The sequence below is a fragment of the Schistocerca cancellata genome, chromosome 7, assembly GCF_023864275.1.
Source record: "Schistocerca cancellata isolate TAMUIC-IGC-003103 chromosome 7, iqSchCanc2.1, whole genome shotgun sequence".
In the NCBI taxonomy this organism is placed as follows: Eukaryota; Metazoa; Arthropoda; class Insecta; order Orthoptera; family Acrididae; genus Schistocerca; species Schistocerca cancellata.
The window spans coordinates 522,629,232-522,642,821 of record NC_064632.1 but is presented as its reverse complement, the minus strand read 5'-3'; the positions used below and the strand labels follow the sequence as shown (position 1 = coordinate 522,642,821).

At 42.8% G+C, this 13,590-nt stretch overlaps 1 protein-coding gene across 1 annotated transcript in view; it reads left to right on the top strand.

Annotated features, from left to right (window-relative positions):
• LOC126092875 (dachshund homolog 2) overlaps positions 1 to 13,590 on the top strand; it is a 982,096-nt gene that overhangs the window by 613,619 nt on the left and 354,887 nt on the right. Inside the window, exon 7 of the mRNA XM_049908606.1 lies at positions 11,494 to 11,570. Within this exon, the coding sequence (XP_049764563.1) occupies positions 11,494 to 11,570 (77 nt within the window). The remainder of the gene's footprint in view (positions 1 to 11,493; positions 11,571 to 13,590) is intronic.

The window sequence follows — 13,590 nt, the reverse complement described above, 5'->3', positions numbered from 1 at the left end:
AAAAGCTGGGCAAGGACTTCTGAATAACTGCTGGTTATTCTTTTTTTCAGCCGAATAAACGAATATGGCTCTAGAGTTATTTGGGTCCGCTTTATCGAAAAGGCAGATAAAATTCCTCTTTATAAATTATTTTGATTGTAACAAGAAACAAATCAACGCTTTTTGTCGACACTGGTCGAAAGACTGACTTCAGCTACACATTACAAAAACGTAATGCCAAATATCTACCGAAAGACCAGAGAAAGTGCGCCTGACGACTCTTCGGAGAGATACCCGTACAAGTGATCAGGAAGGAGGAGGAGGGGAATGAACAACAATCTCATTCACCAGACCCAGGTGACAGAACTCTCTGAAAGCTTCTTGTGAGGGTGACAGCGAAGACCTCAAAGACAGTGATCTTGTAATGGCGGGGTTAGCGAAAGGTGTATCTCATTTGACAAAATCTACTTTGCCTCTGACTTTGAACAAGCGGCAGTAACATCGGCATCTGTTCACCAGAGGTGCGGCCGGAACTTAAAATTGTGGAACTACTCCCTGCAATCGTAACCATTGATTTTTTTTTACAATCGCGACCCTGTAATCGCAAAAACCGAACGTTTTAAATGCCCTTTAATGTACGTTATTGGTCCAATAAGACTGAAACGATGAACTATAAGATGGACAAACTAGAAGTACTGGAAAGAAGGATTATTAGAAAAATAATGGGTCCAATGAAAACTGCAGATGGCTGGAAAATAAGACGCAATGAGGAGATCTACAAAAATATAGAGAAAATATCTGAAGTAATGACCAAACGAAGATTAACCTTTTTTGGACATCTCTACCGAACGGATGGAAATAGACTAACAAAACAAATACTCCTATATTCCTGGAAGAAGAAATCGACAATAGCATGCATTACAGAAGTAAGAAAAGATCTTGAAAGAAACAACATCAAAGAATCAGAAATACCGGAAAGAAACCGTTTTTAAAACAGAATACTAAATTTGGAAGGCTTTCAACGCAGAAGAAATAAAAAATCGGGAACAACATGGACAGAAGAGAGGAAGAGACTTCATGGGGAGAAAATGAGGGAATACTGGAAAATAGGCGGGGTGGACAAAATAAAACTGGTTCTGAAAATATTTCGTCCACCTTCAAATAGGGAGCACAATTTACAACAACTGCATCAGATGATGTGGTGTAACTCGCGTTGCCTATCTCAAGGCGCATGGAATATTTTCAGAGCCAGTTTTACTTTCTCCATCCTGAGTGTGTGTGTTTGTGTGAAGAGGAGTCGTTACTGTGGTAGTGAAGCCAGAGCGATTTAGACTCGCCCATGATCTTACAAGAGTCTTAACATTTTCTCACTTTCGTTTCATTGTAGGATCTCCACTGATACAAAGAGCCTGAAAGCCATGATCTTACAAAAGTCTTAACATTTTCTCACTTTCGTTTCATTGTAGGATCTCCACTGATACAAAGAGCATGAAAGAACCGGCTTTGGCATCAGTGTGTCTGCAAGGGAGAATGAGTAAGGTAACTCTAAATAACGATGTGGACGAAAAATCTTGTCATTTGGACAATACTGCAGGACTGTGGAAGCAAGTAAAAAGAAAATAATTCTTGTTCTCCAAAAGTCTGCAATATGCGATGTAATACGTACGTGTGGTCGCAGACTCGTGAAATACCGGATGATCAAACAGTCAGTACAAATTTGAAAACTTAATAAACCACGGAATAATGTAGATAGAGAGGTAAAAATTGACACACATGTTGGAATGGCATGGGGTTTTATTAGAATAAAAAAAAAAAAAAACTTCACAAAATGTCCGGCAGATGGCGCTGGACAGCAAAACGTCAGTGACTGCTACTGTGACGGGTGAGAGGTACGCCGATATGTTACAGAATCGCATCATCCCCAGCCTGGCTGATAAACACCTGCAGGAATGTACAATGTTTATGCAGGATGGCGCTCCACCCCATACTGCTATACGCGTGAAAGATCTCTTGCGCGTGTTGTTTGGTGATGATCGTGTGCTCAGCCGCCACTTTCGTCATGCTTGGCCTCCCAGTTCCCCAGACCTCAGTCCGTGCGATTATTGGCTTTTGGGGTTACCTGAAGTCGCAAGTGTATCGTGATCGACCGACGTCTCTAGGGATGCTGAAAGACAACATCCGACGCCAATGTCTCACCATAACTCCGGGCATGCTTTACAGTGCTGTTCACAAAATTATTCCTCGACTACAGCTCTTGTTGAGGAATGATGGTGGAGATATTGAGCATTTCCTGTAAAGAACATCATCTTTGATTTGTCTTACTTTGTTATGCTAATTATTGCTATTCTGATCAGATGAAGCGCCATCTGTCGGACATTTTTTGAACTTTTGTGTTTTTTTTTTAGTTCTAATAAAACCCCATGTCATTCCAAGCATGTGTGTCAATTTGTACCTCTCTATCTACATTATTCCGTGATTTATTCAGTTTTCAAATTTATACTGACTTTTTGATCACCCGGTATTTTCTTTCGTGTTGTGGGGACCCTTTGATTGCACCGTGTTGTAATTAGCCTAGAAACGAAATACGTGTTTGGACCAAAAGCTCACCTGACAGCAGTGCGACACTCATATTGGTAGAGACCACTCTAGTTCGCACGGTCGGCGAAGCTAGCTACCCTGCCGAAAGCTTCCTTCGCTGCAGCACAGCGCCGGGCCGTCCCTCCCCGGCACAAGAATCATGCCGACGCGCCGTGAAGGCTCCGCCAGTCGCGTCCCTTTTTACACCGAGAATATGCAAGTCATATCTCTTCATTTAGCGCACCGCTTCTGCTTTTAAGACGATGCTCCCATCAGCCGCCCAAATTATTATTTTTCCTTCCCCCTGGTGGCTCCCGCTCTGTCTTACTCTCCTCTCCCTGCTCTTGTCCCGCTTCTCCACTTGCCGTCGTATCTTCTTGCGGTAGTGGAGGCAGCAGAAAAAAAAGTGGAGCGAAGAAAAAAAGGGAGAAAATCCCCTTAGGATTAGTTTTGCGGAGTGTAAAGGAGACGTACGCTGGGAGTGGGGCGGGGGGACGCCGTATTTATTGGATGGACGCAGAACGTGCGATGAATGACTACGGCGCTTACTGCCAACTCAATTTATGGCGGAAAGTTTGGGCGAGCGGCAGGGACCGGAGATGAAAATTAGGAGCGGGGACGCTAATTTGCCTTTACGGGAAATGCATGAGACTGTCGGCGGGCGGCAAAGGCCCCGAAAAACCCATCTCTTAAATTTTTGTCATTTGTCCAACTGTTCATGAGGTTCGATCATCAAAGACACCCGTACTGAAATTTGTCTTTCTTTTTCGTTATTTTTTCGTCTCCACATTTCCTTTGCGGGATTAAAGAAGTTCGGGGATGGGATTAGTTATTTAAAATGAAAGTTATTTAAAACGAAAATAGATACGAGAACGTAACTGTGACCTGGTCAATAAATAGTAGATAATAGGAAATACAAAGTCGGCCGGTGTGACCGTGCGATTCCAGGCGCTTCAGTCTGGAACCGCGTGACCGCTACGGTCGCAGGTTCGAATCCTGCCTCGGGCATGGATGTGTGTGGTGTCCTTAGGTTAGTTACGTTTAAGTAGTTCTAAGTTCTAGGGGACTGATGACCACAGATGTTAAGTCCCATAGTGCTCAGAGCCATTTGAACCATTTTGAAATACAAATAAGCAAGGAGGAGAAGGAGGGAGATTACATTAAACAGAGCTGTAAGTTACGTAATGGGGAGAGGCTTGAGGCGTGGGAGGGAATGCGTTAGGGAGGAACGGCGCAGTAACAGCGCCATTGACATTTGAAGAGGCAGTATATGACAGATTCAAGAATTGTATTAATATTCTGGGTGAAAGGTTATCAGCGATAAGATTCGCTGATGACTTTGCTATCCTCAGTGAAAATGAAGTGCCGGCCTGGGGGGCCGAGAGGTTGTAGGCGCTACAGTCTGGAACCACGCGACCGCTACGGTCGCAGGTTCGAATCCTGCCTCGGGCATGGATGTGTGTGATGTCCTTAGTTTAGTTAGGTTTAAGTAATTCTAAGTTCTAGGGGTCTGATGACCTCAGAAGTTAAGTCCCATAGTGCTCAGAGCCATTTGAACCTTTTTTTTTCTTGAAAATGAAGCACAATTAAATAACTTATTGAATGAGCAAAGAGTATGCGCTAATAGTTAGACGAACATGCGAAAGTAGCAGAAATGAGACTAGTGATAAACTTGTCATCAGAAATTGAGGACCACGAAGTAAACGAACTGAAGAAAGTCTACAACCTTGGAATCAAAACAACGCAAGACAGAAGAAACAAAGAGGGCGTAAAAACCAGATAGCAAAGAAAAAGAAGAGATTCCTGGTCAAAAGAAGTCAACAGTACCAAAAAAAATATGCCTTGATTTGAGTAAAACATTTTTGGAATGTAGGTTTGGAGGACAGCATTATATGGTAGTGAAGTGTGGACTGAGGAACACCGAAAAAGAAGAGAACAGAGGCATTGCAGGTGTGGTGCTATAGAAGGGTGCTGAAAATTACGTGGATGGTTCAAATGGTTCAAATGGCTCTGAGCACTATGGGACTTAACTGCTACGGTCATCAGTCCCCTAGAACTTAGAACTACTTAAACCTAACTAACCTAAGGGCAGCACACAACACCCAGCCATCACGAGGCAGAGAAAATCCCTGACCCCGCCGGGAATCGAACCCGGGAACCCGGGCGTGGGAAGCGAGAATTACGTGGACTGATAAAGAATGAGGAGCTACTCCGGAGAATCGGCGAAGAAAAGAACTTATGGACAAGGGACAAAATGACAGGACATGTGTTAACACAGAAGGGCATAATATCTATGTCACCAGAGGGAGCTATGGAGTGCAAAAGTTGTATGGAAAGGTAAAGACTGGAATAAGCCCAACAAATAATTGAGGATGTAGGATGAAATTGCAACTCCGGGATGAAGAGGCTGTCGCAAGAGAGAAATTCGTGGCAGGCCGCATCCAACCAGCAAGAAGGCTGAAGACTCGTGCCTTTGCAATCAGCGCTCGGAGAGGAGAGTAAATCGATTAAAGCACTATCTCTAAGTAATGAGCATCTCATGAAACAACTAAAATTATGAACACGAAGTAGCTAAAACTGACCTTTTGGCTTTTACTTAGCGGGTGTCCTAACACTCTAAGTATCGACTGTGGAAAACTACAGATCAGACTACCTCCATCTTATAACACCAAAAGTCCACGCGGAAAATGTTGTCATTTCAGAAATAAATTGAACTGTTTCAAAACTAGAGAAAATAATGGCGACACTTCTGCTGTACCCGTATTATTTTAAAACTCAACCGCATCCGTAGCCGAGATAGCTGCTCAGTCATATGCTGTGGCACTCGGGTCGAAGGTAGCCGGTTCGCATCCTGATGGTTCAAGAAATTTTCTCTGCCAGTGGCGGTCCGGCAAGGGGAGGCGGTGGCCTACCAATCCTGATAAGTAGTGTCTGCACCAATTTCAAACCTCCCCGCAGTGTTTCAAGGCGTGAGGGCATGTGAGACACTTGATGGTGGTCTGCTCTTCGTATGGAGACGTTTGGCCACTACCTTGGCGCTATTCGAGAGGAGTAACCTCTGTGCTGGCACCGAATGTCGATATGGTGCGATATTTATGTGTGTCTTTTTTGTTCTACACTGTGTCTCAAACACTGAGAAATGTGTTGAATCGTATTTGCTACTGAATGAAAAATGCCATAAAATGACGCTGTATTTTCTATTTAAATAACACAAAATTAACTCTGTTATTGTCTCAGAATGTTTGTTGTTTACGTTAATTGTCAAATCGAATTAAAATAAAGGAGTCATTTTTTCTTACACCTTTTTTTGCTGCAGGAAACCACCACCGCAACGAAAAAACAGCCAACGTGTTGTGTTCAGCATAAACTAAATGAAATAATAAACGTAAACAGCCGTCTGAAGCTGAATCTTCCTCTTCGAAATGAGCTACGGCGTTATCTCTTATTCATAAGTAGCATTATTAACAGGGGCTGCTTGGTATTTCGAAGTTTTTGTAAGAATTAACCTGTATGTTCAAACACGCGTCACATACGTTCAGCCAACAACCTGCTCGCGTCTGACGTTTAAAATGTGTAAGTGTAGCAACAGATTTCACTTTAAATTTTTGACAGATGGTCTTTATCGAAATCATGCTTTGAAATTTCAAGATGTGTTGAAAATTATATGGATTGAAACTCTTAGCACAAGAAAAAGATTTATTTAGCAGCTATCGTTGTTTTCCAAGATGTCTTTTATGAATTTCAATACAACTGGTAACTGATGCGTTTAATTTTAATATATCGTTACTGTCGCTGTTGTGGTCTTCAGTCTTACGACTGGTTTGATGCAACAGCCTACGACAGAGCTGCGTTCCTTGGGAAACATAGCGACTGATTTTCCCTTTGCTTTCAGCCGCTCGCAGTACCAACATACGAAAGCCATGCTGGCTGATACTAGGAAGCCAGATAAATCAGACATCCAATCCGTCGCGCTTTCAACTACTGAAAAGACTGCTGCCTCTTTTCAGGAGCCATATCACTGGTTGGCCTCTCCACACTCCTCAGTTATGCTGCACCTACGGTACGGCCTTCTCCTCCGTAGACACATGCAAACTGCCCCACCTCAGAAAGTCCACGGTTCTTCGGCAGTCACAGTGGTGTAAGCTGCAGGCAATAGCAACCGAAACGTTGAACATTTCAGCACGTATCACGCAGCAACATACCCAAGAAGAATCTTTTTGGATTCCAGCAAGCACTTGCAGAAGAACTGTACAACTATCTTATAAACAAGGCTTTACGAACGTAATTGTGCGAGTCGGCTAGACGCGCAATTAGTACCGACTAAACCCCCAGGTCCTGGCCGCTCGCCTCGCATTATTTCACGGCGCATTTACTGCGAAGAGAAGGCGGCGCCCAGCGTCGGCGAAAGCGGGCGAAAAGTAATCTTATGATTTTTTAAATGGATGGAATTATCTCTGCAATCTCTCGGCGGCGGCATAAGTCTTTTGGCCCCGCGGGGACCATCATCGCCCCGCCGAAATCCTGTAATCGCGGGATTTTTACCCCGGCCGGGCGCGTCTAATGAGGAAATGCTTTTACGGGAGAAGGGGGAGAGGGTTTGCCCCGTAATGGAGAAGTCCTAATGGGCCGCGAGCGCGCCAACAATAACGTCAATTATAAAACTGCGAGGCGTCCCCAGCGTCGATGGCGATCCGCGTCTGCCGCCCTATGGGGAGAACAGGCCGACTTCTCCAAGCGGGCTGCCACAGCGTCTTAGCGGCTGAAGGCGACAGGCAAGATAACTTTTGGAGCACCCTGTGTCTGTGAGTTTCGGGGCGTAGACAAAAGTGATTCCAAGTCTAAACGTTGCCACCCTGATCAACACTTTGTGACCGACGTCTGTCTACTTACTACCTTAAAATAAGGAATATCAAGTTCGGAAACTTACGATTTTTGCTAGTTAGAAATGGTAGTCGTGTATGTAAATCTGAGCACACTCGTGGTCGTTGTGGGTCTGTGGCTTCTCAGCTGTTTTCTAACGTCTTATTTTTGTATACAATATTCAAGACCTCCATCACCCTGTCGGGAGCTTAATCAGGACTCAATAGACAGCTTAACGCCGGTAAGACAATAGTGCGGCCCCTGAAGGAGATCACAGCATCAGCACAGAAACGTTGAGTGAAGAGGCTGAAAAGACGACACTGTCAAACGACTTGTTACACTTCATTTCTTCAGTTATCCTCCTCCAAGTTCCCGTAAGCTCTCACTACACATTCTGTGTTGGTTTACTTCGCAACAGTGGAGGCCTGGTAACCCTAGTGATTGCACACATCCTATGGAAATATGTTCCGCAGCTTTCTGAGGTCATAGAGGTAGGCGAAAGTTTTCGAGCATGTTGCGAGGGGTTTTCTGCCCAGCTGAGGCGCTGAACCAAAATTACACCCACGTTCTTCACAGTGTTTTGGTATACAGGTTCTCTCTGGAGGAACGGTCGATATTCAGGGATATGCCAGTATCGATCATAGGAAGCAAAAAGGTCTACTAAACATGGGCTCTAAAATGCATACCTTAGGAGCTGTCAGCAGTTACTCACCTTTTGTACTGTGAAACACATCTCATCTACTGAAAAAGTGCTCATAGCTGTTAATGTACGCACTTTAGAGCTCATGTTTACTGGCAGATTTTTTCTTGTCTTGGGCAATTCTCCCAAAATACGGGAAGCAAAGAGCTTGCTGTAGAAGATATGTGTTTCACAGTATCGAAAATGAACAAAAAATGGTTCAAATGGCTCTGAGCACTATGGGACTTAACATCTGAGGTCATCAGCCCCCTAGAACTTAGGACTACTTAAACTAAACCAACCTAAGGACATCACACACATCCGTGCCCGAGGGAGGATTCGAACCTGCGACCTTGGCAGTCACGCGGTTTAGGACTAAAGCGCCTAGAACCGCTTGGCCATCGCGGCCGGCAAATGAACAACAGCTCATACCTCTCAAGAGAACTTATTTACTACAATGTTTTACTTCGAAAGATCGTTCCTGTCATTTCCCTGAATACTGACCATTCCTACTGGGACAATCTGCCGTATTTAATAACAAAATCGTTGAAAATTTCAAAGAAGGAGAGATGGCGTCAGGTCTTGCTACCGTTGGTACAAAGCTGTAGCTCACTTGAATGAGGATGGAGTCGAAACCGGTCGTGAACTTTTTGAAAGAATAACTGCTGCATTTAACCTGAAGCATCAGCACGGTTTATCCGAGATGATTACGAGCAGCTGTCTGGACGATTTATCAAATCGCTGGGACATCATCTGTAAGAGATGGATTTGGAGCTCCACCAATGAATTTCGCAGTATTGCTTAATCTGAGAGCTGTGCTTATCAGAGGAAGGATTGCCGCGGCTTTCCGGATGGTCGCTCCCCTTTCCGCAAACGCCCGCGACCTGTCGCGGCGGACGCGACGCAGAAATCTGCGCCTGTCTACCCGTCCGGAAATTGTGATGGTGGAGGGGTGGGGGAGGGGAGGGGAGGGGGCACCATATGGCCGTGACATCTGCTTTCCCGCAGATTGGTTTATGATACAGCCGAGAGGCGTCACGTTCCGTATCCTTGCGTGGCGGCCAGTCGGTGTCATATTTATCATTATCGGTAATAACACGCTGCTCTGTTGGATAAATGATTAAATGCCTCCTGCGAGAGCCCCGCGATAAGCGTTATTGATTTGGCGCCCTTATCTCAGATAGCTAACCTGCCAGCGTCCGTGCCGTCCGGCTCCCAGCGCACTGCGGGCCAAATATTCTTTATTTTCGTAGCAGTAAGTCGCTTCGAGGTTCCTCTGAAAAGCGTGAAGCTCAAACGTCTTGAGCTTCGTACGCGTTTTGCCGTTTCAGATAACGTCTGCACATCAGATGGCGGATGGAACTAAGACAACGTCTTCCAGAAGAATTACAGCAAGCATTTTCCCATCAATAGTGAAGTGGGTAATTAGTAACGGCAACATCTAATCCCAAAATTACAAATGGGACAGCAACGTCGAGTAAAATGGTTCTCTAGTTTAAGTCTTCTGAGCGCTGTTAAGCACAATACATGTCGAATATTTGATAGCAGTGGCCGGTAGCCGAATGCAAAGCATGTAAGGACTAATAATCGCAAAATAGCTGGTTCGAATCTCGCTAATAGTAACTCTGTTTTACTTTCATTGAAATTCCACATTTACTAACAAATGGAAATTTAGAGTTTGTTAATAAAATAATCTTTTCGACTACCAGTCACGATTTTCTTTTTACTTATGTTGTGAGGTGCATTTTCGTGTATTATGCCATTTATTTGAGATGAACTGCATCGTTTTATTCCTTTCACTACAGAAAACATCATGAACAAATGGCATAATGTACGAAACACGCCCCTGAAAATGGCAATCATGTTTAACGATGATACGGCATAACACGAGCAAAACGCACTTGAAATTGGGAATTACTTCTCGAAACACCGTGTGCAAAAGATAAATACAAAGAAAATCGCAAATGGTAGCAAAAAATGTTAAATAACAATGGGTTTTTCGATTCGCAGGTTTCCGCCAATCATATCTCATGGGTAAAATAAAAATTGGAAATTTTAATTGACTAATATTGAATCTAATTTCTCAATAAAGTATGTTTGTACGTTGAAATGTTGGTATAGAAGAAAATTGATACATACATACGAAATGCATTATCGTTAACTGAAAAAATTATATAAACCAACAATTCTGTTTAATATCTAGAGACAAAAGTATTTTATTTTCTAGCTGATGTTTTGTATTTTTGTTCCAAATTTTGTTTTACTGTGAATATTCCCATTTTCATGCACTTAGTAATCAAAAATAGTCTATTTTTATTTAAAAAGTTATGATTTATTATTTATTACACAACATTTTTATTTTTTAATAAATCTAGAATTAGAATAAGAGAGAAAAGAAATTTACAACTAGCAAGTTTCGAACCAGCGACCTTACCATTACCGGACTTTTACGCTATACTCTTATTTACGTTTAGTAAGTTCGAAATATTTTGTACTTACCTCATAAATCTTCAAAGACGACTTCTTCGAATTTATTTTAGAATTGCGTCACACTGCCTTAGGAACTGATAACGGATGTCCAGGCACTGATATTAAAATCCTATAAGCATAAATGAAACCGAAGGGGATCAGTCCGATGTGTTCCCAATACGAAACTACCGAGTTGGGTCAGCCGTTTGATAGATTTAGGCATGTTGGTTGTAACCTTTGTGCTGTTCGAGAGAAATCGCTATGCGGCGGTTCTTTGTTTTACATTCTTCTTCCACAATAACGAAAAAAAATTACTCAGTTTTTGACAAGAAGTTATATGACTATGTCAGCGGTGTGCAATTCTGTAGTCAGGGTAGTGTGAGTGTTCTCTTACTTTCGCTGCGTCAAATGTGTACATACTGTCTCACTTTAGTCTGTTATTTAAAAACGATCGTTTTCGCACTGTGTACTGTGCATAGAATACCGGACATCGTCGATAATTGTGTATAAAAAGAAGAACATGTCACTAATTTGTGTTATGGAACACACAGTATCAATATGGAACTCAGGCATTATCGTAGAATTTCTTCGATGAAATCCACTCGGGTTACCAGCTGAGTCACGACGTCAAGTTGTCGCAACGTTTCAACGTGTTCCTTCCTTCTTTTCACTTCGCCTGAACATGACGAGTACGAAGCTCCTCGAAACGTTGCGGCAACACAACGCAACGACTCGACTAATAATCCGAGAAGATTTCATTGTAGTTTCAATGTTTGAATTTTACCTCTAAGACTGTATTACTTAGGGAGTGAGTTTGATTTCGTTGACGTGACATATTTCATTGTAATGTATATGCTTTGAATGTGTTGTGGCTACCACGTCGCTGGTTGACGATTTTGCTAACGGCGTGATCCCGTTGTGTGTTGCAGGCTCAGAGAAGAGCGCGGCGAGACGGAACGGGCCTTGGCGTTGGACCACAAGGTGCGGGACCTCAGTTCGCACAACGGTTAGTATCTGCAACTACCTGTGACCTACTCACCATCTGCTTAAATTTATTCATAGTCTCACAGATTTCCTTTACAACTGTCAGAGTATGACACCGGATTGCTTTAGCGCCTGGGAGAATTAAATAGCAACTGTCAAATTAATGTATAAGAAGAATGATTATTATAAACTGCATAATAGCGCAGGGTAGGCAGAATAAAATTTGCCCGGAAAAGATTTCACGCACCTTGAGACAACATCTACATCCACGTGAATACTCTGCTATTCACAATGAAGTGCCTGGAAGAGGGTTCAATGAACCACCTTCAAGCTGTCTTTCTACCATTCCACTCTCGAACGGCGCTCGGGAAAAACGAGCACTTAAATTTTTCTGCGCGAGCCCTGATTTCTCTTATTTTATAGTGATGATCATTTCTCCCTATGTAGTTGGGTTTCAACAGTATGTTTTCGCAATCGGAGGAGAAAACTGGTGATTGAAATTCCATGAGAAGATCCCTTCGCAACGAAAAACGCCTTTGTTTCAATGATTGCCACTCCAATTGACGTATCATGTCTGTGACGCTATCTCCCCTATTTCGCGATAATACAAAACGAGCTGCCCTTCTTTGTAGTTTTTCGATGTCATCCGTCAGGTCCACCAGATGCGGATCCCACACCTCACAGCAATGCTCCAGAATAGGGCGGACAAGTGTAGTATAACCAGTCTCTTTGGTAGACCTGTTGCACCTTCTAAGTGTTCTGCCAATGAATCGCTGTCTTTGGTTTGCTCTACTCACAAAAAAAAAAATATATATATATTATATATATATATATATATATATAAAACAACCCAAGTTACATCATCTACTCGATGAAAGGGTGACGTAAGTTGGGTCGCCCCTCTTCAGTTCCGTAAAATATTTCCCGCGTCAGTATATACAGCCTATTAAGCATATGACGGAAACTGATTTTAGTTATGAGATTTATTAGATATGCGTCCACATTCCAAGAAAATATTTCAATAAATGTCTTTCCTTGGCTGTGGCCACCATGAAGCGTCACCTATAACGGAAGCCAAAGAGTAGCGACAGTTCACATTATAGATCTCAAGCATGGATTATCTCATGTAACGAAACGAAAAAAATTCTATCTGCGGACCGAAGGATGCTTTGAATAGCTGCAGACCTATGCTGTGACTTCCCAACAAATTCCGTGTACAGAATAATTAAAACCTAAAATATGCTAGAGTGAAATAAAAGAATAAATCAACAGATTCGGCCTCAGCAGACTATATTACACTCACTCTTGCAGGACGATCATGCAACTTTTTGTTTTCCTGAATTCAAATATGCATTTCCTCCCTATATTATCGTCGAAGCACTATCGATTTCACTCCAACGCAATGTAGATCTGCATGGATACTCTCCAAACCACATATAAGTACCTGGCACAGATTTATCACACTATCTTGACAATTATTCTGTATTATTCCACTCTCGAACAGCGTGCGGAAGAAACGAACACCTATATCTTTCCGCGCAAGCTAGAAAACGAAGAAATCAATGAGACTGTCTATATACCAGAAAAACCTACGACGGTTTGTGATGATGTAGCAGCCTGATACAGAAAGAACAACTTATTGAGCAAAAAAAAAAAAAAAAAGAAAAGAAAAAAAGAAAAGAAAAAAAAAGGCTCAAATGGCTCTGAGCACTATGGGACTTAACTTCTGAGGTCATCAGTCCCCTAGAACTTAGGACTACTTAAACCTAACTAACCTAAGGACATCACACACATCCATGCCCGAGGCAGGATTCGAACCTGCGACCGCAGAGGTCGCGCGATTCCAGACTGTAGCGCCTAGAACCGATGGCCACCCCGGCCGGCTATTGAGCAAAAGTACTTCAATTAATTCCAACAGAAGAAGACAATATTCTCTTCACTGACTAGATTTTCAAGTTTTTCATCATCTTCTACAGAATTAGACGGAAATTCTCAACATAAAGCAGTTCTAAGATCTCAATATCACATTATCAAGACCACTG